Source organism: Macaca mulatta, chromosome 16 (assembly GCF_049350105.2).
Source record: "Macaca mulatta isolate MMU2019108-1 chromosome 16, T2T-MMU8v2.0, whole genome shotgun sequence".
Classification (NCBI taxonomy): domain Eukaryota; kingdom Metazoa; phylum Chordata; class Mammalia; order Primates; family Cercopithecidae; genus Macaca; species Macaca mulatta.
The window spans coordinates 39125643-39151068 of record NC_133421.1 but is presented as its reverse complement, the minus strand read 5'-3'; the positions used below and the strand labels follow the sequence as shown (position 1 = coordinate 39151068).

Below are 25426 nucleotides of genomic sequence, written 5' to 3'. Positions count from 1 at the left end.
AGGCCAGGCACAGTGGCTCACGCATGTAATCCCAGCACTTTGGGAGGCCGAGACGGTAGATCATGAGGTCAGGAGATTGAGACCATCCTGGCTAACACAGTGAAACCCCGTCTCTACTAAAAATACAAAAAAAAAAAAAAATGAGGCAGGTCCCGTGGTGGCCGGCGCCTGTAGTCCCAGCTACTCGGGAGGCTGAGGCAGGAGAATGGCGTGAACCCGTGAGGTGGAGTTTGCAGTGAGCCAAGATCGCACCACTCCACTCCAGCCTGAGTGACAGAGCGAGACTCCATCTCAAAAAAAAAAAAAAAAAAAAAGAATGATGGCAAAATACACATTCTCAGAGATGGAAAACTAAGAGAATCCATTATAAGCAGACTTGCTTTAAAAGAAACGCTAAAGAAGGTTCTTCAGGCAGAAGAGAAATTATACCACAGAGAAACTTAGAACTTCAGGAATGAATGAAAAGCAACAGAAATGGTAAATACAATCATCTATTTTTCTCCCCTTAAGTCCCTTAGACTGTGTTTGACAGTTGAAAATAAAAATTATAACATTGTCTAGTGGGGTTTTCAATGCAGCATATATATATATAAGTTAAGTACAACATAAAAGGGGAGGATAAAGGGTATGGTGGGTAGGTTTGCACATTTCTCTTGAAGTAAAATATTAATTTTAGGTAAAACTGTGAAAAGTTAAGTACGTAAACTGCATTTACTAGAGCAACTAAACAGATATAGTTTAAAAACACAATCCAATAGAAGGCAGGAAAAGGGAAGCAGTGGGATTAAAATGAGAGAGGCAAACTGAAAAATAATTAGAAAGTAGACCTAAATCCAAACATACCAATAATTATATTCAGTGTAAATGGTGCAACCACACCAACTAAAAGACAGGAATTGTAAAACTGAGTTTAAAAACAAGACCCAACTCTATGCCGTCTATGCAATTACAAGAAACACACTTTATTTACTTATTTTTTATTTATTTATTTTTTGAGACAGAGTCTCACTCTGTTACCCAGGTTGGAGTACAGTGGTACGATCTCGGCTCATCATAACCTCTGCCTCCCAGGTTCCTAAGCACTTCCTGCCTCAGCCTCTTGAGTAGCTGGGATTACAAGTGCCTGCCACCACATCCAGCTAATTTTTGTATTTTTAGTAGAGACAGGGTTTCACCATTTTGGCCAGGCTGGTCTCGAACTCCTGACCTCAAGTGATCCACCTGCCTCAGCCTCCCAAAGTGCTGGGATTACAGACATGAGCCACCGCATCAGGTCAGAAACTCACTTTAAATATAATGGTACAGGTAAGTTAAAAGAATGGAAAAAAATATACCATACACACACACAAATCAAAAGAAAGATGGAGTAGCTATATGACTATCAGGTAAAACAGACTTCAGAGCAAGGAAATATGCCAGAGATAAAGTGGGACATTACATAATGATAAAAGGGTAGATTCACCAAAAAGACATAATTCTAGCTGTGCATGCAATGATCAGAACTTTGAAATATATGAAACAAAAATTTATAGAACTAAAAGGAAAAATGGGTAAATCCACAATTTTGGTTGCAGATTTCAACATTCTTCTCTCAGTAATCAGCAGAAAAGACAATCAGCAAAGAATAGACAAAAATGTAATAACACTATCAACTAACTAGATCCGTAAATGATATTTATACGATACCCCACCCAACAATGGCAGAATACACATGCTTTTCAAGTACACATGGAACATACATCAAGTCAGATCATATCCTAGGTCAAACTTAACATATTTAAAAGAACTAAATCATACAAAGGGTGTTCTCTGACCACGATGGAATTACAATGAAATCAATAACATAAATATATTATAAAAGATTTATCTCTGTCTTGATACAATCTCATAAAAGTAAAGCATGTTTCCTCTGAGTCTATAATAATGACCTCTTTTCAGAGGGCAATTAATGAAGTGTGATGTCTACCTTTATCTTCTTTAAACTCGTAAATGTCAGAAGAGTAGCAAACTAATTTTTATTTCATAAGACAAAAAAGATAAACTATCCTAGCATTAGAATATCAAAACGTCTTTATTCACCAACTTCAAGTTTTGGTTTAGGAATTTGTTTTAATTATTTTAAAACATGGAACTGAATGGGGACATTAAGTTATGAATAATTCAAGAATTTTTTGTAAGATGTCACAGATAGGCATTATTTGCCATCTATGTTAAACTTAACATTTATTTTTCTGAAACCAAATATCAAAGACTATATAAGTAATCCTAACTAAGTAGCTGGTTCAGGTTTGTTGTCTTAATTTTTTTTTTTTTCCTCAACACAAAAACTACTTACCCAAAGCTAGAGTTCACCTGAACAGGGAGCAGCCACTGATCTGTAGATAGGCCTGACATTAATACTGCCAGATTCGGTTAATATTTTTGCTTATCTTTTTAAGTTGGTATGTCATTTGGCTCAACAAAGATAAAAGGAGAAATGTCAGGTTTCAGAATATCTTTATTCAGCCAAAGCAAATTTTAATTTTGGAAGTAAAACATTCAGTTATAGGCACACCTCAAAGCAATAAAGCACTTTAATAGTATAAATGATCTGCAATTTATCCTACTTATTAACAATTATAAATAAGCAAGTTTCTATTATTCTATTTATATTATTAGTGTCTCAGGGGGTTATATAAACCAATGATCTTCAATTTGTTTGCTAATACTAAAATAACTGAAAAAATATGCAACACTTCACAAATGTTTAAGTTGGTATTCACAAGTTTTCATCTTAAGTTTAAATAGTTGTAAACAAAGGAATATCCTGCACAATGTACATTTTTCTTCTTTTTTTTTTTTTTTTTTTTTTTTGTAGAGACAGTGTCTCACTATTTTGCCCACGCTGGCCTCGAACTCCTGGGCAAAAAGCAATCCTCCCACCTTGGCCTCCTAAAGTGCTGGAATTATACTGTATGAACCACTGCACCAGGTCCAATTTTTTTAAAATAAAACTTTTATATTATTATTTTAAATATATCCAAATAAAAATGCCAGAGATTTGATTTCTAGAAATACCTATTTAAAAGCTGCCTGAACATGCGTCTTTAAGGAATTTTATATCTTCCTTTTTTTTTTTTTTTTTTTTTGAGACAAGAGTCTTGCTGTGTCACCCAGGCTGCATTGGAGTGGTGCAGTCACAGCTCACTGCAGCCTTGCCCTCCAGGCTCAAGTTATCCTCCCACTTCAGCCTTCTGAGTAGACAGGACTACAGATGTGCACCACCATGCCCGGCTAATTTTTTATTTTTACTTTTTGTAGAGACATATCTCACTATGTTGCTCAGGCTGGTCTTGAAATCCTCAGCTCAACTAATCCCTCTGCATCGGCCTCCCAAAGTGCTGGGATTACAGGCGTGAGCCACCATAGCCAGTCACATCTTCCCTTTTTCTCTTTGAACTTTTTTTCCATTCCACTTCCTCCACAGAATGCTATTTGAATGTGATACACCTGCATGCTTGAAAGTCTTTCGCCAATCATTCTACAACACTTCAATTGGAAATTTTTCTTAATTTCCAGTGACTATAATGCTCTAAGTATTAAATCTGTGTCCTCTAAATTGAATTATTACAATAGTCACTAGCACATAATTTATCAAAAAGGCATAGTTTTATTACAAATTTTGGTAAATAATAAAATAATAAATATAAGAAATAATTACTGAAAATATATGAAAATATATCTTTCAAAGAAAAATTGGGGGTGATGCTTTTATGGTACCATTTAACCATTAAAGTAATCACCAAATTGTCCCTTTTGTTTTAGTGCCCTGGAAGTTTGTAAAACTCTGAGGCAAAACACCATAATGTGATTCAGATGGGTAGAAAAGTATGCCTGTCTTCGGTCAATTGGGAGAAGAGAATATGAGATAGAACCTTCACAGCAAGTATCTTTCTCAGGCAGATTAATTTTAGGAAATAATAGGTATGAAAATTGAGATCTAAAAATTAATTCTTTTTCTGAGACAGGGCCTTGCTTCATCGCCCTGCTAGAGTACAGCAGCATGATCACAGCTCACTGCAGCCTCAAACTCTTGGGCTCAAGAGATCTTCTCACCTCAGCTTCCCAAATAGCTGGGACTACAGGTGCACACCACCATGCCTGGCTAATTTTTTTTTTTTTTTTTTTTTTTTTGTAGAGATAGGGTCTTGCTTTGTTGCCCAGGCTGGCCTCAAACTCTTGGCATCAATCGATCCCCCTCCCTGGCCTCCCAAAATGTTGGGATTACAGGCGTGAGCCACTACACCCAGCCATGGAAATTAACTTCCTTAAAACTATCCAAACTAACTGGTCTCCCCCTCTCCCCATATGTACCTCAGCTTGAAAACCACTGACTTAAGAGTATTTCTTCCACTCAAAGGGGGAATTGATAAAAAGTCAAAGGTATACAATTTGCTTTTAAACCTACCTTTTAATGCACTTTTCTATGCTCAGAAAAAAACTGAATACAATGTACAATGAAACCTACCATTCCTGGCCAGGCATAGTGGCTCATGCTTATAATCCCAACACTTTGGGAGGCTGAGGTGGACAGATCACTTGAGGTCAGGAATTCGAGACCAGCCTGGCCAGCATGGTGAAATCCTGTCTCTATCAAAAAATACTAACAAAAATTAGCCGGGCCTGGTAGCACATGCCTGTAGTCCTAGCTACTGAGGAGGCTGAGGGAGCAAAATCCTGTCGAAAGAGAAGAAAGGAAGAAAGGAAGAGGAAAGGAAAGAAAGAAACCTACTATTCATTTACCAGTATCAAAGAACAAGACTCAAAGTGTAACCATTAGGAATCTGCCTAGTACTACCGCAAATTGTGATCAATACCAATGCTAATTGTTATGGGTAGCTAAATCTTCTGATCAAGTGATCTACTCATATCCATTAAACTCAATCGATTTGTAGCACAACAATCTTCATATGTTTAAAGATACTCAATCCATCTTTATTAGGAAACAAGTCTCTTATCACTGTTTTCACTACAGAAAATCTAGCTTTAAAGGGAGGGCAGACTAATAAATTCAATCTTTCATTCAAAGATACTAAAGATTCACTTTTCTGTCTCAAACAGAAAGCCAATAGAAAAAATAGAGTCAATGCTTCAGTGTTAAGAAACACAGCAAGTTTTTTTGTTTTGTTTTTTTTACTTGCCTCTGCAGGCCAACTATAAAGTATCACACTGCATTCCACAAGAACCCTATTAATCTTTTACAGGAAAACTACAACGTGTTTTTTTAAAATAGGAAAAGCATTTTAAAGTCTAGGAATATAGATAGACAATTTCTACCCTATATTTCAATTTTGAGCTTAATGATATTACTTTATTAAAACTACTTTGAAGGATAGTGAGAAATTCTCTCACGACTTTGAATTTCCTGAACAATTTTTTATAGGCAATAAGTGAGTTATTAAGTGATAATTTTGTACTTTCTGAGATATTTTTAAAAGCTAATGAGCATAATGTTCGTAAAAAAATTAAGGTAGAAAATCTGGGCCAAATGAATGGAAAAATCAGAGGTTGCCCTTAAAAAATTTCCCCAAATTCTGAATTTTTAAATTCAAGTTCACATTGATCAAATCTTAACTAACTGAACCTGGTCTTTGTATTCTGAGCAACCTATCCTGTGAAAATCTATTTCCGTCACCACTCCCACTGAATATATATTTGCTAATGATATGATTCTACAGAGTTAAACTAAATTACACAGTCCTGCATCTGTTTTCATTTTTGTCTAACTTGGTTAAGACTGTCTCCCACACAGCTCTTTGAATTGTATTTTCCCTTTTTTTTTTAAATGTACTTTCCCATTCTCTACCACCTGAGTTAAACAGGAAACAAGGAAAAGAAAAAAAGTACATCCAATTTATACACATTAGATCTAAAGACCGGGGGCCAAATCCTAAAGGAGTGTTAGGTTCTCTTCATGTAGGGCTATTATCACGTTACAAAGTACACAACTGTACTCCTCCTAAAGGTCAGTCTTTATATTAGGTTATGCTTCAGTTTACTAAAGCCAACTCATGACTCCAAGCAAATATACTGTTTTGGAGTATTGTTTTACCTTTTTGCTTTCCTTTTAAATTAGGCAGCACTCAGATTTTAAAAGAGAAAATAAAGGGAAGAAAAAGCCTCAACCAGCTCTTTAATGTGCAAGACCAAAAGCACTTTACTAATGTACATTTGATTATCAACTGGACCTTTAAAATATGATCAGGCTGAGAATTAATATCTGAATTGTTGGCATACCTTAAGGGAAACATCCCAGTACGAAATGTATTCACTTTGGAGGTTAAAAAAAAAAAAAGCACACATCTGTTCATTTATATATATATGTTCTGGTTGAACTTCTAGCTCCATGCAATTAATTATGCCAGAAAACACTATCAATTCAATTTTCAAAATCATGTACACTGCCATATGCTTTCCAAATGTCTCAAAACTCCTAAATCTCTTTCTCATCTTGACCTCTCTCCCAAGCTGTAGAAACTATTTCCTAACTGCCCATTGGGTACTTGTGACTAGTACATCAAGTACTAATGTTTCCAGTTTTCACTCCTCTTTCACCTGAACACACACACACACGTTCACTTGCTTGCTCTCTCTCTCCCAATCCCCACCATCCAATTAGTTTTTCCCACTCCCATTTCTTCTAATCCAGGCTCAAAGTTGTATCTTTGATATACTCTCCTTGACATTCTGTTCTGCCATTTAAACAATGGTCAATTCTGCAATTCTTCTTGCATAATTTCTTATATATGTATCTTATATTCCCTTTTCATTCCCCTACATGCCCTCTAGGTAAAGCCCTTATCTCCAAAGAGACTTCATTCCAGATGACTGTAAACACCTCTCTAGTTTTCCCTCATCTAGGACTCTTTCCTGCCAATACATTTTGCACAAAGATAACTCCAAAACGAATAGCACTACACTGTTCTTATCATCAAATAATTCACACACTGACAGGAAACAAAAAACTATTAACAATATAAGTAGGTAAGTATTATACTGATGATACTATATAAACAAAAAGCTCTCAAAGGCAGGATAGTGACAGTTATTACAGGAGATGTTTCAGAAGAGGTTACAGATAAACTGGTGAAAAGCATTTCAGACAGAGAATAGCCTAACATGTGAAGGTTCACATTTGGGAAAGCCAAGTAGTCTGGTGGCAGAGGAGAGGTAGGAGCTGAGGCTAAACTTACAGGCTTGAGTCAGACTGTGGGATCTTCGCTCCCATGCTAAGAAGTATTAGACTTGATCCTATGAACCCTGTATTATAAGCTTTTTTTTTTTTTTTTTTTTTGACACAGGTCTTGCCCTGTCAAAAAAAAAAAAAAAAAAAAAAGGCTGGAGTGCAGTGGCACAATCATAGCTCACTGCAGCCTCACATTCCTGGGCTCAAACTATCCTGCTGCCTCAGCCTCCCAAGTAGTTGTGACTACAGAAGTGCACCACCATGCCCTGCTAATTTTTGTATTTTTTTAGAGATGAGGTCTCACCACATTGCCCAGGTTGGTCTTAAACTCCCAGCCTCAAGCGATCCTCCTACTTCAGCCTCCCAAAAGTGCTGGGATTACAAGTGCGCTCCAATGCTCCTCCAATTTTACCTGTGTATCTTTGTTGTTTAGTTTTTAATATATAATCTTAAAAACAAAGTAACACAAGCGCTAACAGAACCAGATGCATCTTCCCTAAGTGTGACAGCTGGTTTCTTAGTCATCCATACCTCAAATTAATAAAAAGGCTCTGCAGGAAAATTAGATATAAGGACAGTATTCTGTACCTGTTTATTAGGTCAGATTGGTTTATTTATGTTATTCAAATCCACTGTATCCTTATTCACATTTTTGTGATCTAACAGTTATGATCTTTATGACCTAACAGTTCTGAAAGAGGCCTATTTTAAACTTCCTACTATATTTATGGATTTGTCTGTTTCTTAATATCAGATGTTGTATTTTTACATTTATACACTGTTCATCTTATTCCTTTTTGTTTTAGATTACAATTTTCTGGTGTTATATGGGTTAATTCATAATACCCTATTTAATGACACAGAAAATACTCCTCAAAAATAAGCTTTCTGGTCCATTTCTGGACCAAATCTAAACTTTCAACAGCATTGTTGAAAACAGGCGCGTAATTATTTTCCCCATGCTCTTCCTTTTCCATCAACAATCTACTTCCAGTCAAACATACTTCAATATTTAAAGCACATTGCTACTGCTCAGTCTGACCTTCAAGAAGTTGATATTCACACAAAAAACTGAATTGGTTACATTATATGCTTTCTGGCCACATTTCATAACTCTGTCCATTGTATAAAAGGAGAGGGAAGAAAGTTTGATAAACCCACAGAACAGTTTCTTCTTCTTCCAGAGGAGAAAACAATCATAATTACTAGTTTGAAAAGGCTCAGCCTCAAGTTTATAGTGGCTTAAGAAGACAAATATAAAGCTTTATGGCAGCTGTCCTAACTAATCATAGAATCCATAGGCTCACATGAGCAATACATAGGCCTGACAACTATATTTCTGACCAATTTCCTAACTCAATACTCATTCATAATTTAGGGAAGGCAATCTAAAAGTAGAACATCTAAGATAAATATCTGTGGCTTAGTCCTCACTGGAAATAAGTGAAACATATAAACAAGTTGGGAGGAAAAACCCAAATAATAAGTTATTACACATAACTTGTAAGATGTTTTGTTTCTACTTAGAATTTGAAAATAAATGATCACTCTACCACAGAGTGATCAAGAATAGTGTTTTTTCAAACTGCAGGTCATCATCCATTAGTGGGTTGAGAGATATATTAGTGGGTTCAGACGTATTTTTAAAAGAATGATATAGAACAAACTAAAAGAAATAATACCAGAATGTATAGTAAAAGCACTGTTCCATGAAATTGTTTTTTTATGTACACATATATATATATATGAAATGTACATAAACAACTAAAAGGTATTTCATACTATAGGTTACAAGTAAGAAAAAAAAGTTCAAATAATAATGATCTAGGATCTACCAGTAAGGCAAGTTTATTTTCTCAGAGTAGGAGCAAAACTAGGAAGCACATTTTTATAAATTTCTATAAGATTATCTAAAGAGCTAAGATTTTAGGCCGGGCGCAGTGGCTCATGCTTGTAATCCTAGCACTTTGGGAGGCCGAGGCAAGCAGATCACCTGAGGTCAGGAGTTCAAGACCAGCCTGGTCAACATGGTGAAACCCCATCTCTACTAAAAATACAAAAATTAGCCAGGTGTAGTGGTGCGTGCCTGTAATCCCAGCTAACTGGGAGGCTGAGGCAGGAGAATCGCTGCAACCTGGGAGGCAGAGGCTGCAGTGAGCTGAGATCACGCCACTGCACTCCAGCCTGGGTGACAGAGTGAGACACTGTCTCCAAAAAAAAAAAAGATTATCTAAAGATCAAATAGCTATGTATTTATATTTCGGATGGCAAAAATTCATTTATTCCAAAAAGACTACTGTTTATCTTCTATATACCAGGCATGGTTCTGTGTGCTAGAAATAGAAAATGGAATAAAACAAAGTCCCTACCTTCAAGAGTAAGTTTAAACTCTAGTAGAGATAAGTAGCCATGGCACCAGATGCTAGTAAAGTGCTTTACACACATTCTCACTTGAGCCTCCTAATCTTGTGAGTAGATAGTATTTATTCTACTTTTATATAAGTGGGAATTGAGGCCTAGAGAAATTCATTAACTTGTCCAATATTATTTCTCTCTCTCACCCATACCCGCCCGCCCCCCCGCCCGGCCACACACACACATACACACAGCTAGTCAAGGTAGAGCTGTGATTTCCAACCTAAGGCAACGGGATTCCAAAGCTCTCTCTTTGCCACTACACTGCATTGCCTTCTACTGTTCTTCTATCTGCAAGAAAATAAAATGTAACATGTTCTGCCCAAGAAAACTTCTAAAAGTTACATAAAACTATGATCTTTGATCAAATAATTTCAATTATAAGTTGCCTGCCCTTCCTTAAATTGTATAAGTTGAAAGAAGGCAATTCTTTTTTGTCTCTTTGTTTTCTTGGAGACAGGGTCTCATTATTTTGCCCAGGCTGGGCTTGAACTCAAGATCCTCCCACCTTGGCCCTCCCAAGTATCTGCGACTACAAGCACATGCCATGGCCTAAAAGTTGACCTAAAACTACAGTTCAGTTTTTATTAAATCTGCTTTAGAATAAACATGCTAAAACATTGTATGATTTTTACAATGTCTTCAACACTGTGAAGAAAGGTAGGCAAATGGCATACAAATCAGCGTGCTGTGATTAAAAAAAAAAAAAAAAAATGGCAGCCGGGCGCGGTAGCTCAGGTGAGTAATCCCAGCACTTTGGAAGGCCAAGGCAGGTGGATCACTTGAGGTCAGGAATTCAAGACCAGCTTGACCAACATGGGAAAACCCTGTTTCTACTAAAAATACAAAAATTAGCTGGGCATGGGGGTACATGCCCATAACCTCAGCTACTCGGGAGGCTGAGGCACTAGAATCTCTTGAACCCAAGAGGCAGAGGTTGCAGTGAGCTGAGATTGTGCCATTGCACTCCATCCTGGGTAACAAGAGTGAAACTCCATCTCAAAAAAAAAAAAAAGGCATCCTGCTCCATGAACAAGTCCAGAGTAGGTCTCACAATAACAAGCCTTTGGAAGGGGATGTGGCTATTCATTAGCCTTATTAGGATAGCCATTTCCTAAATGGATCCTGGAGGTTTGTGAGACATGTTGAGCGAAGCAAGGCTCACCCATATAGGCAGCTAGATATGCTAGGTCAGCCCTGGCAATGAAGGCAAAGGCACTAGGGCCCAAATCACCCCTCATTCCACACTACTAATACACTGTCTGATTCCTCAGAGCAGGAGTTGTTTCTGTTTTGCTCTCACTGTATACCTATCACCTAATAACAGTGTATGTGGCATGGCAGGAACTCAGTAAATATTTGCTATATGAATAAATTATATTGCACAAGTTAGTTCCTCTCTCAGGCCTTGATTTTCTCTAAAACAAAACGGTTGGACTAAATCAATATATTCACTTTCAGCTCTAAAGGTCTATACTTCTTTAAGCTAGAATTCCTAAACATATCACATAGAGCATCAGTAAAATTACTCGACTGAGCATGTGGCTCCTGTTTATAATCCCAGCACTTGGCCAAGGGGGGCGGATCACTTGAGGCCAGGAATTCAGGACCAGCCTGATCAACATGGTAAAACCCTGTCTCTACTAAAAATGCAAAAAATTAGCCGGCATAGTGGCACACACCTGCAATCCCAGCTGCTCAAGAGGCTGAGGCACGAGAATCATTTGAACCCAGGAGGCAGAGGCTGTAGTGACCTGAGACCACGGCTGCACTCCAGCCTGGGCAAGAGAGCAAGACTCTGTCTCAAAAAAAAAACAAAAATTACTCCAGGACATCCGGGTTTTTTGAGTACATGCCTAGTCACAAGATTTTACAACATCTTACTCGCTAAACACAATGAATTCACTCTGTTGAAACTAAAACCATCACAGCCTCCTCTTCAAGGGGAAACTGCTCAATATTTGCTGAGGTATGAAGAGAAATAAGCTAGTTATTGTAGAAATAACAAGGACATATCTGACCATTCTGCTGAAACAAGAGAAAAATTGATGCTCATAAAAATAAAAATGACAGCAGCATAATGTAGCTTCTTCAGATGTTTGAATAATCAGAAAAATCTGATCATAACTAGCTTCACCAAATGATCTCTGGCCTTAACACCAAAGTACGCCTACTTTTTGTAGAGGCAGGATATTTATTTTTTAAGTATGAGATAGATTTACCTTCCTCAATTGTCAGTTAGAAATTACTTTCTAACCTTTTACAACTTTTTCCAAAAAGGCAAAGTTGAGTACTTATTTACCCCATTATTTTAAGTAACATCATCTCAAATGAATGCAGCAACTTGACTAGATTACAAAACCACCAGGTCACAAAGTTAGGTTTTGTTAAATATATTTACTAAGGACTGAAATGTAAAAATTACACATTAAAGTAAGTCCGTTATCTATAAAAAAAACTTTTAATGATTTTCAAATCACCTCTAATTGTTATGGGGAGAAGGTTTGACTTCTAAATAGTATGTCAAACCTCTTTTTGAATGATTCTGATATTCAAGAAACACTGGCAGAAACTATAGGAGGATCAGAAAACTCTAGAAAGTGATAGCAGCAGCAGGCTGGAGGGTGCAGGAAGCAGGCGGACAGCCACCCCTTCTGCTGCCACCCCACACAGCCCGCTGCCCTGGGGGTTGCCGTAATGGGGTCAGGCCCAGAGCAGCACAGCAGGGGAGTAATGTAGTCAGGCATAGAAGGACCCCTATGTGGAGCTGGGGCCGTGCCTCGGGGGCAGGGCAGAAGGCGGGAGCGGCTCCAGCTTTGGGGACCTGGCCAGAAGTGCAGCCATTGCGCCCACCCCACTGAGGGTCCCAGGTTCCTGGGCTCGGGAGGAGGCTCTGCACTGGCCACTTGGGGCCAAGTCCCCGGTGTCCACCCCACGTGGGGTGACCTCCCAGCCTGACACTCCTGACAGCCAGGCCCAAGGCCCGCAACCAGCTCCGGGCCACCCCCTAGCCGCAGGGCAACAGGGAAGCTTACAGCAATGTTGCCCCTGGCCCAGTCACTGGCCCAGGTCCAGTGAGGATTAGGAGTACCCCCCTCAAGGCCCCCAGGGGGCATGGCTGGGGCTGCATACTCCACTAAGTCGGCGGGAGCTGGGAGCTGGGAGCTGGCAGCAGCTGCATCCCCCGACCTCCTAGGACCCCCTTACCCTTGCAGGCTTGCAGATGCCTGCTCCTGATGCCTGGCCTCTCCCCATTCCTGCATCTGCTCCTATCTCGGCGTGGGGTTGGAGCTGAGGCAGTGCACTGTCACAGCCCAGAGGGGTATGCACATGCTTGGGCCCTGCTGCCTGGGCCCCCACCCCCGGACTGGGCACTGACAAGTGTGGAAGAGGGAACCAAGGTTGTGGACTGAAGGCGACTCAGCACTGGCTTGCAGGTGCCCCTTGGCATGAGCAGCCGGGATGCCATGGAAGGCAGCAGGAGGTAGACCAGCTCCTGGGTAGAAGGGAGGGGGTCCCTGGTGAGGCCCCACCTTCAGGCCAGGCAGGGCCTGAAGGCTAGGGGCCAGGCTGCCAGTCCCACGGACTGGAGTGGGGACTTGTGGTGCCTTTTCCAGGCTGCCCGTGGTGCCCATGAACCAACTTCCTCCTCTCTGAGGTCCATAAAAGCACTGGGCTCAGCCAGAGCAAGGCAGAGGATGGAGAGATGATGGGACAATCAGAGGGTAGCTCCTCTCTGCTGAAAGCTGAACACTCATCAGGATGACCTGCCTGTAGAGAGGAACCACCCACTCCAGGGCCTCCTTTGTGCTGAGGGCTGAACACTTGACTGGGTGACCGGCCTACAGAGAGGAGTTGCCCACTGCAGGTCTCCTCTGAGCTCAATAAAGCTCCTCTTTGTCTTGCTCACCCTCCACTTGTCTGCATACCTCATTCTTCCTGGATGTAGGACAAGAACTTGGGCAAAGGTACCACAAGGCACAGAAGTTTCCAGCCAGAAAAGCAACACCCCAAAGATCCCATAACAAAAGTATTAAGTTTTCAAACTTATGACCCATTTTGGGTACACATGGCTTGATATAAAAAGTAAAAGAGTAATTCAAAGGTTTAAATACACATCAAGAGACATGTCATAAGACACTTTATAATGTGACTGCCAATAAAAAGGTAAGGAAGACCTAAGGCATTTCATCATGGGCAGACTCCTAGAAAAGAAACAATTTACACTGATGACATTTCCATTGGTTGATTTGTTCTTTCTAAGTTCCCTCTACATCTACATCTGTGCATAAAAACAAAAACGTTATTATTCAAAGTATACCTAAAGTTTAAAAACAGTAATAGCTGTTTTCATAGCATTTAAAGAGAAAAGATAAACAGTTCAAGCTTGTATTAACAATTCTTGCCAGGCATGGTAGCTCATGCATGTAATCCCAGCACTTTGGGAGGCTGAGGTGGGTGGATCACTTGAGGTCAGGAGTTCGAGACCAGCCTGGCCAACATGATGAAACCCCATCTTTACTAAAAATACAAAAACTTAGCTGGGCATGGTGGCAGGCACCTGTAATTCCAGCTACTTAGAAGGCTGAGGCCGGAGAATCACTTGAACCCAGGAGGCAGAGGTTACAGTGAGCCAAGATCATGCCACCGTACTCCAGCCTGGGCAAGAAGAGCGAAACTCCATCTGAAACAAACAAATAAACAAACAATTCTTAAAAAAATAACATTTCATAAGAAATTGGAACCTTTATATATTGCTGGTGGGAATATAAATGGTATATATACTATGGAAAATAGTCTGTCAAACCTAAACATAGAATTACCATTTGACCCAGCAATTCTACTCCTCGGCATATATCCAGAAGAATTGAAAATAAGGACTCAAACAGATACCTGAACACCAACGTTCATTACACATTATTCCCAGTAGCCAAGATGGAAACAATTCAGTGCTCATCAACAGATGGATAAACAAAATGTATTATAACATATACATTCAGGGAATATTATTAAGCCATAAAAATAAATAAATTTCTGATATCTGCTACAAAATGGATCACCCTTAAGAACATTATGTTAAGAAAAATAAGCCAGATGCAAAAGGAAGAATACTGTATAACTCCAGTTATATAAAATATCTAAAATGGGCAAATTCACAGAGATAGAAAGTAGATTAGAGGTTACCAATGGCTAGGGGTAAGGGATAGAGATGGAAGTGGGAATTATTATCTAATGCTTACAGAGTTTCTGTTTGGGATGATGAAGAAGTTTTAGAAATAGTGGTGATGGTTGCACAACATTGTGAAAATTAGCGCCACTGAGCTCTACACTTAAAAATGTTTAAACAGTTAAACTGGCAAATTTCATGTTATATATATGTTTTACCACAATAAAAATAAAAAATCAGCATTCCATGATCACCTCACAGATTAAAATACAAAAGGAAAATGTGCCTTTATGTAAAATGGAGAGATTTGGGCTGGGTGAAGTGGCTCACATCTATAATCCCAGCACATTGGGAGGTTGAGGTAGGAGGATCGCTTGAGGTCAGGAGTTTGAGATCAGCCTCGGCAACACAGCGATACCCCATCTCTACAAAAAATGTAAAAATTAGCTGGCATGGTGGCATACATCTATAGTTCCAGCTACTCAGGAGATTGAGGCAGGAGTATCGCTTGAGCCCAGGAGCTTGAGATTACAGTGAGCTACGATTATACTACTGCCCTGCAGCCTGGGTAACAGAGTGAGACCCTATCTCTTTAAAAATTGTATTTTTTAAATTTAAATGGAGAGACCTGGTTGGTGGTGGTCACCATGTTAACCAAGCTGTCCAACTCGGCTTCTTACAGCTTGATGTTATAGGTCTCCTGATATGATGTGCAACATGATCTATATAAGCATCTTGCTAGGAAATCTGACCTAATCTTATCATGAAGAAAGTGACAATCTAGATTATGGAATTTTTCCATAGAACTATTAGCATGGTCTCTTTACAAGAGCCAAATGCAATGCTTGAACTTTGATTGGATCCTAGATCTGGTGAAAAAAGGGCTACCAAGGCTACTTTGGACATAATGGGGGAAATCTGAGTTACGGACAGCATATGATATGATAATATTAAATTATCATTGATTTCTCAGTTATAGTAATAGTCTACAGTTAAACAGGAAAATGTCCCTGTACTTGGGAAATACATACTGAGGAACTTACAGGAAAAGTGTTGTGAAATCTGCAACCTACTTTTGGATGGTTTGGCAAAAGATTGTGTGATTGTATGTGTGTATGTGTGTGTGCATGCTCATGCATGTGCATGTAGAGAGAGTGAAAATGTGGGACAGGGAGAGGCAAGGCATCTGGGATAAGATAACAGTGGTGAATTTAAATGAAGGACAGATAGGTCTTCAGGTAGTCCTTCAATTTTGTTGTAGGTTTGACATTTTCAAAATAAGAAGAAATAATATTTTTTAAAGTTAAATTTCTACAAATTTTCTTCTTTTCTGCTCAGAATATACATAAGAAATCTCAACGAACAAGGGGGAAAATGTAGCAAACTCAATGCTTTGCATACCTTCCACATCATACCAATGTGCGCCATTTGTGATTCCATCTTTGAAAGTCTCATCTTCATCTCCTGGACAGTGAGGCTCACCAGTTTTCATTATGGGGTGGTTTGAAGCATAAGCTTTTGCCAAGTATTTAAAGACTTCATCATCTGAGGTTTTGCTATAGATTCCAGTGGCCTTATGTTCTGGAGAATCATCAAAAGGATAGCTTGCTACCACTGAGCCACCATGCAGATTTCCAGAAAGCACAAACCTTTGAAAATACAACCAAATTACGTATCACTAAAAAAAGGACACAAAACACCATGCATTAAAAAATTCCACAAAATCTTTTAGAAATAAACTCCAATATCTCTCTTGGAGACCTAGAAAACAATTCTATCAGTTGTTATCTGTTATAAGGAGACTAACAACAACAAAAAAAGAAAATGGAAAGAAAGTATTATCAATTTAAGATTTCAAAGAGTTTTAACAATTCAGGTTAACCTAAAGTAACTTCAAAGAGTTTTCCTTCATTGAAAACACAGCTGGATAACACAGTATAAATTAGTATTTCAGGAAATGTCTTACTTAGGGAACTCCAAATTCATGTATTAGGTTGAACTATATGAGCTTTGAGCTTGCCAGTATTCACCCTTTTCTGTTTGGTAGCTATGTTGCCAGGCCTCCCAAAGTGCTGGGATTAGAGGCACGAGCCACTGTACCTGGCCCTCACCCATTTTTTGACCCACAAAAATGACAATTTCATATAGTTCAGCCTACGACTTGTATTTCATAATATGTAAATTTCATAGAAAACATGGCTGGTATATATAAATATTCATTGTATGTATGTTAGCTTAATAACTTTTATGCTTTTTACATTTACCATCCAAAGAGAATTTTTAAGATAGGGAATCTAATTTTTAAAAGGATATTTTGTGTTTCACTCCAGTTTCACAATATACTAAATTCACATTTTCAAGAGAGAAGCCATAGTTGAGGAGATTCAGGAAAAAACAAAGAAAATAACCTGATTCAGTGAGCTGCTTACAGAGAAAAACAATACACCATATCAAAGACTAGTCCTCCATTGCATCACTGTAGAAGCAGCTCTTTCAAGGCCCAATGTTTCTGATTGGGCCATTAAAAAAATAAACTGACGTGGAGACAAGGCTGCTCCTATAAAAGAAACATTTTTTTTTAATGCTGCTACTTTTAAGCGAACCCTACAATTTGGTCAAACTTATCTATATAGAAATACTGAAGAATTCCTTTTATGGTAAAAGCTAAACGCTAAAGGCAAAAAAAAAAAAAAAAAAGCTTAAGTCCTATTTAAGCATCTTTCCCTTATATAACAGCTTAAACCATTACTATCAGTAGAGATTAAATACTTTTCTATTTCCATTCTAAATTGGATTTTCTTGCTTCTGCCTTTCTGTTGTTGAAATTAACTGACCTACAGAAACTCTAAAGGGGGTTGATATATAACATTTCTCTATATGCTTGAAAAAAAAATAAACCTATCATGTCTAATTTGAAAGATTATTTTAAGCATGATGAGTAGTATTATCCCAGAGAAGATCAAACAATGAAAATTACTTGTAACACAAAATCTGTTCATCAGAAGATAGATCGTTGCCAATAAGGACAGTGATTAAACACTAGCATGGACTATGAAAAGAAACTAGCTAAAAACTAATATAATTCTAATTAGCACCCTTCCAGATACCAGAGAAGAATGCCATTTGGTGTAGTGGCAATGGCACAGACAGACAAATATGGGTAAGAACATTTCGTCTCGCAGATCTGTTGCTCACCAGTAATATAACGTAATCAGAAGTTACTGCCTTTAAATTCACTGAACCTCAGTTTTCCTCTCATTTGTAAAATGGGGATTAATGCTACCTATTTCCCAGAGTTGTTATGAAAATTAAGATAACACACATGAAACGTAATCTGGCATAAAGACCGCTTTACAGCCCCTGCTCAACAAATGTTCATTTCTTTGGAGATATCTAGCATCCTGTTTAGGGAAACACTGCCTTACAAACTATCATTCTACTCCCCACTTCCACTGCCAGTCCTTGTAAGAGAATGATACACAAACAAAAACTAAGAAAATATTCTAACTTTCTGATTCCACTCTACCCACCTCTCCTCTATAGCTAAGGTATTAACAATTTACTCTCTGGTTTGTAATTCTAAAATAATTTTTAAATATTTTTCCCCCACTGACTTTGGGAAAGTTATAAGAAGGCTGGGGCAGCTCAGGTAATCCATTCAGCAACAAACATTTCTTGAGTGTCAACTATTTGCCAAACGACATTCCAGGGATAGATACATCTGTGAACGAAACAAACAAACAAATGCCCTCTGGGCATTCATATTCTAGTAAAATAGAATGGATAACTAAATATTCTAAATAAGTAAAGCATGCTACTTTAATTATATATTTTAATTAAAACTTTAAAATCCAAGATTCTCTACAAAATGCTGTTTTTCATTTTGTTCAACATTTCATGCAACACTTCTCAGAAATATTGTCAAAAATGGCCTAACCAAATACTTTTGAACAATGAAATATTTGCAATCTACTTGAGTAATAAAATTCACTTCGATTTTCCTTACTGTAATTACACAGTTTTGAAAGTACCAATGCCACTCTTATAATGAAGATTTCAAGAGAAAGTGACACCTACTACAATGGCTGTAAGATTATGCTTTGAGTTTTTGTCAAATCAACTTTGCAAATCAACTCCAATCTTATTTGAAAGGTACTTTATGGTTTCCATTCAAATGAATTCTCTCAAATGTTTTTCATACTTGACTTCAGTATCACATATCATTCCTTGCATAAGATTTAAAGTAGCTGGTAAATATAGATTTACAAATTAGTTTATAAATATTAAACAGTTAATCTCTAAATTAACTCTATTACGCTATTCAGGTAACCCCATAGATAACTTGAAAAAAATTAAAATAACTTAATATCTAACAAACTAAATTTCAAAGATTCAGAAAATCATAGATATGTGTACATAAGCCCCCTGAAAAAAGAATCTGCAGCCACTCTCAACATTGTGATAATGCTTTTCACAAACACATTCAAATATCATTTATATGCTAATCTCCTGTGAAAATCTAAGCAGGTATATTCACTTAAAGAAGTAGCCAGGTGCGGTGGCTCAAGCCTGTAATCCCAGCACTTTGGGAGGCCGAGGTGGGTGGATCACGAGGTCAGGAGATCGAGACCATCCTGGCTAACACTGTGAAACCCCATCTCTACTAAAAATACAAAAAAATTAGTCGGGCACGGTGGCGTGCGCCTGTAGTCCCAGCTACTCGGGAGGCTGAGGCAGGAGAATGGCTTGAACCCGGGAGGTGGAGCTTGCAGTGAGCCGAGATCGTGCCACTGCACTCCAGCCTGGGTGACAGAGCAAGACTCCGTCTCAAAAAAAATGAAAAAAAAAAAAATCAAGAAGTATAGTGTGAAAAAAATATAGGTGTCAACTATAAAATCTTCATTTGAATGATATAGTTAATTTTTGGTATATTTTCTTAAGTATTTGTCTCAACATCTATTGGATGAAATATAAAGTGAAACAAAGAAAATAAACTTCATTTTCCTAAGCTGGAGGAAATTAAGCCTTAAAATTTTACATTTTCAAAATAACAACAAAAATCTAATTCGAATATAGCTGAGTGAATAGGGTATCAAGAAATTACTCAAATGGTTTACCTCACAAAATACACTGAAAAGGGTAGTTTTCCCATATAGACTAATGTTTGAGTTTTTAAAAACATCCTATCCATAAAGCTGACGCTATATTTAGGTATCAATATCAAATTGTGTGTGTGCTTGTGTTTTCAATTTTATTCACATATCAGTGTCCTTTGTTATTGGTTAATAGCACAGAGTACTCATTTTGAGTGAATTTTTGAAGACTGAGTTAGGATGGATATACTCTTCACCATGTATGATCACCTACTTTCCCTTTTGATTAATTAGAGTTACATGTTTGAAGAACAGATATGATTAGGATAGTCCACAGCCACAGACCAAAATGACTCTGTATAGCCTCAAGGCGACTCGCACCAAGAGAAAGCTTATTTTCATATTTGGTCACAGCACAACTAACACTGAAAAGAAAAATCCAAGCACAGAATTTACATCCCTGCAAGGATCACAGCATTTTAAAGGTGCAAGAACAGAGCATTTTAAACATTTAAGCAATGCAAACAGTGCATTTGATGTATCATCTCCAAAAAGCCCTGGCCATCACAGCTCTGTCAATAAGTGTATGTCAAAGTCATATTTCTTATGCAGATGTTCAGAGGTCATGACACGATCGTACTTAAAAAAAAAATCCTCCCAGAAAGTCGATGTGAAATTATATATCTATAAGAGAGCTTATCAAGAGGAGTAAAGTAAAAGATAGAAGATGAAAAGACTCAGGAACTGTCCTAACGCCCACGAATTTTCTAGATCTTCTATATATGACTGAAGTCTTGTAGGAGAAATGATTCCAAGTCCCGCAGGTAAACTTCTTTATCTTAGCAGTCCCTCAGAAACCTTCTTTTAATCAAGATGGAATGATTAGCTATTGCTGCAAAAGCCTTATGAAGAGAGAAAAATGGGGAAAAGCTGATGCTTAAAAAGGGGAAGAGATGCCTGCTCACTTCAGACACTATGCCATCTGGAGTGAGTTCCCTCTTCTTTCATTCCTCTCCTTTCTGCTGAAAATCCTGCCCATCTCTGGAGATAGCTCAAGCTCTACCTCTTCCCCAGAGATGGTCCGTGTTATTGCAGCCCACACACATCTTGCCAGTGGGAACAATTCCTGTAAAGTTTAACTGTGTGCATCAACATACCTCATAAACATTTATAACATTCTCTTGTTTTATACTAATTTCTTGAGGTCCTCATTCTTCTACTTTGTAACTGTTTAAACCTCGCGCAATGATTAATAACACTTAAAGTGTGTATTAAAAGCGTGACAATTAGTCATTCTGCACAGGCTAATAAGGTGCACAAATGGCATCACAAACCCTTTAGAGTCTAAAATGAAGCGGCTCACAGATCTGTGCAAGTTCTCCAGCTAAGTCCATATCTTCTTAAGCTGAGTCAGAGGTAAAAATTAGAGAAAAACCAGTTTCTCTCAAACAGGCAAGGGGAAGATCCTGGGAATATCCTCTGCCATTTTTGGGCTCCAGTCTCCCTCCGTGGCTAAAAGGACTATCGGGAATCAGATTGCCTAATTCTAAGTCCCAACCACACTCCTATGTAAATCAGTTAACCAATCTGACCCTCAATTTCCCCATATGCAAAACTGATGGTGTCTATGACATCAGGTTGTGGCCAAAATAAAGTGAGATACTGCAGTCACAGAAAAAATTAGCATAGCGCCGATAACATTAGGCACTTTTGATAGAAGATAACAACATTGACAGCTTATCTATCAAATGTGTGAGCTGACCTAGGTTATCCTTAAGATCTCTTCTCGCTCACATTCTATGCCCCTGTGAGAAGAGGGACCAGAATGTCAGAAAGGAGTGTCCCCTCCAGCCATCCCTTGAACAAATGACAGTCTCTAGGAGGCAATTCTTTGACGATTAGCAGGACGGGAGGCTACGCGGCCTGGGCCCTGTCTCCGTTACAGGGTGTCTCCCTTCACCTTCACCACCGCCACCCCTTATGCCAGCATTGTCTGAGCGCCTACTGGGTGCCGGAACCAGCCTCGGCCCTTGGAGGCTCACACGGACGGGGAGGGGGCAGGCAACACTCACTTGTTCCTGCGGATCCACTCGATGAGGGCGCGCACCTCGGGCACCTCGTCCAAGGCGGGGGGCTCGCCGGTGCTAAACTGGTCAGGAAAGCTGCGGTTGAGGTCGCGGCCGCGACTGTTGTCGCGGCCGCTGGCCCCTGGCGGGCCGCCGTCACCGAGGCCACAGTCGCCCTCGCGGGCGCGCTCGAAGCCATCGGGGTTGAGGCTAGGCAGCAGGTACACGTCGGTGGTGTTGAGCAGGCGGACCAGGCGCGGGTCCCCGCGGCGGTAGCCAGCCGCCAGCTCGCGGGCCAGGTAGATCAGCACCTGGCGCGACACAGTCTCGTCGCCGTGCATGTTGCCCACCAGTTTCACCTGGGGCCGGCCGGGCACCAGCGGCCCCGCAGCGTCCGGCCCGGCAGCGTCGGGCCCCGCGTCGCCCTCAGGGATTAGCGACCCCAGGCCGGCCGTGAGGCGCAGCACCCACAGCGGCCGGCCCTCCACCGAGCGACCGATGCTAAAGAGGCGGGCCAGGCCGGGGGGCCCCGCGGCCGCCGCCTCCCTCAGCGCAGAGCCCAACTCCTCTTCGTGGTAGTAGCGGTCGAACTGGCCCTCGGCCGCCTCGGCGCCCGCGCTCGTCGTTGTCGTCGTCGCCTCCGCCTTCTTGATGTGAGCCGCCCGGGCCGAGCTCCTCAGCAGCAGCAGGCACAGGAGCAACGGGAGCCGCCCCAGCCGCCAGGGCGGCCGCTCCTCCCGGCCGCTCGCCATCTTCCAGCACCGCCGCTAACCCAGGCTCCGCTCCTGCGGCTCCGGGCTCCAGGCGGCCGGGGCCCGCCGGATCCCCTCCGCGCCTAGCAACCCCATCCCGCCCTCCGGCCGCAACCAATCGCGGACGGGTCTGCTGGAGCGTCACCACCAGGGGGCGGGGCTTCCCTTAAAGCAGCCGATTCTCTCTGGGCGGGCCTGCCTTCCTCCCGTCCGGGACGAGTTTGGTCACCCTCTTCCCTCGCCAAGGTTTTTCTTCTCTTCTGCGCCTCCTTGTTTCGTCTTCTGCGTGTGCTCCGCTTCTCACTCAGTCTCTTCTTTATGGCTTCTCCCCTAAATTATCACACATTTTTCTCTGAGAACTCCTGCTAGTTCCCTTCCCATCTTTGTTGCTGCCTTTCTCAGCTGCGCTTTAACGCTTAGAACCGAGAATGGAAAGAATCAAAAGGTTCGAAAGAATCATAAGACTCGAAAAAATCAATAGGTTCGAAAGAATCTTCGTTCGGACAGTCAAAGCCTTGGCCCAGTCTCCTAGACGCCTTCTCTCCGCATCCGTCCCGCCTCCGCTGGAGCCCCGCTGTCCACGTGCGGTTGCACGGGACGCCTCGTGAGGAGTAAGGCTCGCACCTCACTAGGCGGGTGCATTCATTTTTAGAGTTGCTGCCTGGAAAGGTGTCCCATTTGTGTCTAGCGGAAATGTGCTACGTAGTAGGCTCCCTTTGTGTTAATGTTGTCTATTTCTTAGGCATCACGTCACGTTGTTTTATTGCAAATAGGTCCCTGTGTGTGCTGGCCTCGGCCCTCATTAGGCAGATTTCATTTCACAGCTCGCCGGCCCACTTCTCACACCTCTTCGGAGCAAGTTGTATATTTAACTGTGCCCTGGAATGACATATTTCAAAACAGCAGGTTTGACATTTCTGGAAACACTTGCTTGGCACTCCTGAACTCCTCAGTGTTCAGCCAAAGATGGCAATTACAGCGTTTCATCAAGTCTAGAGAAGAGGTCTTTTAAATCGGCCTTTATAGGCTTTAGTTTCTTTAGCTTAAAAACGCAAAACTTTATCCCTTAATCGAATGCGAATTTCTACCCATCTAACAACATAATCGCAATAACTGGTATTTCCTTCTTTCAGAGCCAGCTATTTCAGGGCCCCTTCCCTGAACTATGACTGAACCCTACTTTAACTAATAGAGTTCATTCATTCCTCAAGTATTTATTGAGCAACTTTTATGTCAAAGCTAGATGCTGAGAAACAATTCATTCTTCTACCCAGTCAAGAGACTCAGTGTAGTTTGTGATAAATGCTACAACAGAGGGGTACGGGTGAGGGAAATATCTGAACTTGAGGAGGAGGAAAGGAGGAGAGAAACCATGGAGGATGGGAAGAGTCCCAGGCAGGAGGAGAAGCAAGCAAAGAAAGCTGCAGGATCTGAGAACAAGTGCCTTTTGTTCTGGGAATTGCTTGCAGGGTCAGGATTACTGGTGTGAAGGGGCTCACAGGCCAGTCTTCAGGGAGCACATTTGATCAGGAAGGCCATGGAGAACCATGGACGGGTTTTAAGTTAGTTTAGAAAAATCCCTCTGACAGTAACACGGAAAACTGAATGGGAGGCCTAAGACTTGAGGCTGAGAGACCTGGAAGGAAGCTGCAATCCGCGAAGACATGATGAGACTCTGAATGAGGGCAGTGCCAGTGGAAGTGGAAAGAAGGAAATGGATCCAAAAGACCTTCGGAAAGGAAAGTGGACAGGATCTGGAGACAGAGAGGATTGTAGGCTGACTTCAAGTTACAGCCTAAGCAACTTGCAGGTATTCACTGAGGTACAGCCCAGGAGAAAGCACAGGTTTAGGTAAAGATGATTAATTTAGTATTCTGCCATGAGAGCGAGCACCATCACTCTGGTCCTGTGAACGGCTCTTCTCCATGCCCCATTTGATCTAGTCTACATCATGCACAGCAGCTGCAACTCATCAGAAACAAAGCCACAACTCTGTACAGAGAGACCTCCCACCATCCCCGGGAGTGCTCAGCTACTACCCTATGCACTTTTACAGTAATCCAAGTGAAAGAAGCCCCAGAGGACATGTTAATCTCTAATCGAATATTTCCTTTTCTACCACGTTCACTCTCCTTTGAAACCTCTTCCAGCTTCTTCACTCCTGCAGTCTCGCCTAGTGAGACAGGCTGAAATGTAAATAAACAAGCGTGAGGGTAATGAGATAATATGGGAATGTAACTTGAGCCGGTGCCCTCCGAGGCCTCTTTCGGTTCTGCAGCCTTCTTCCTCAGCAGGTACACAGTTGTACACAGTTGCTTATGGTTAGAAGTGAAACCCAAAGCTCTGGACCTCAGTCACTGCTCACTGGAAGGGTAAAGGAGGGCAGAGGGCAGTCTTTGTGTTTACCCACAGCTGAATACCTCCAACTGCGTCTGAGAAGTCTTGATCCTTGTGACAGGTGTTTCTTTCCTCTTTCCCCAAGGAAAAGGTATGGCCTTGTAAGTGGAAGGGACCTGGGAAAGGCTTGAAGGTAAAAAGGTTTCCTGTTCACAGAAGCAGAGTGGCAATGACTTGGATTTTTTTTTTTTAATTTTTGTATTTGACACATGATAATTGTACATATTTATGGGATACATGTGATATTTTGATACATGCATACAATACATGATGATCAAACCAGGGCATTCTGGATAGCCATCACCTCAAAC

General features: G+C 40.5%; 1 protein-coding gene across 2 annotated transcripts in view; it reads right to left on the bottom strand.

Moving 5' to 3' along the window:
• CPD (carboxypeptidase D) overlaps positions 1 to 22761 on the bottom strand; it is a 97374-nt gene extending 74613 nt beyond the window's left edge. Inside the window, exons 1-2 of one of the 2 annotated variants that reach the window (XM_015118974.3) lie at positions 21973 to 22761; positions 16209 to 16456 (exon numbers count right to left, since the gene is read on the bottom strand). In XM_015118974.3, the coding sequence (XP_014974460.2) occupies positions 16209 to 16456; positions 21973 to 22718 (994 nt within the window). In that variant the 5' untranslated portion in view covers positions 22719 to 22761. Of the gene's footprint in view, positions 1 to 16208; positions 16457 to 21057; positions 21224 to 21972 lie in introns of those variants that run through there. The other variant, XM_077970732.1, reaches the window with a different exon arrangement.
• Positions 22762 to 25426: the final 2665 nt, after the last annotated feature.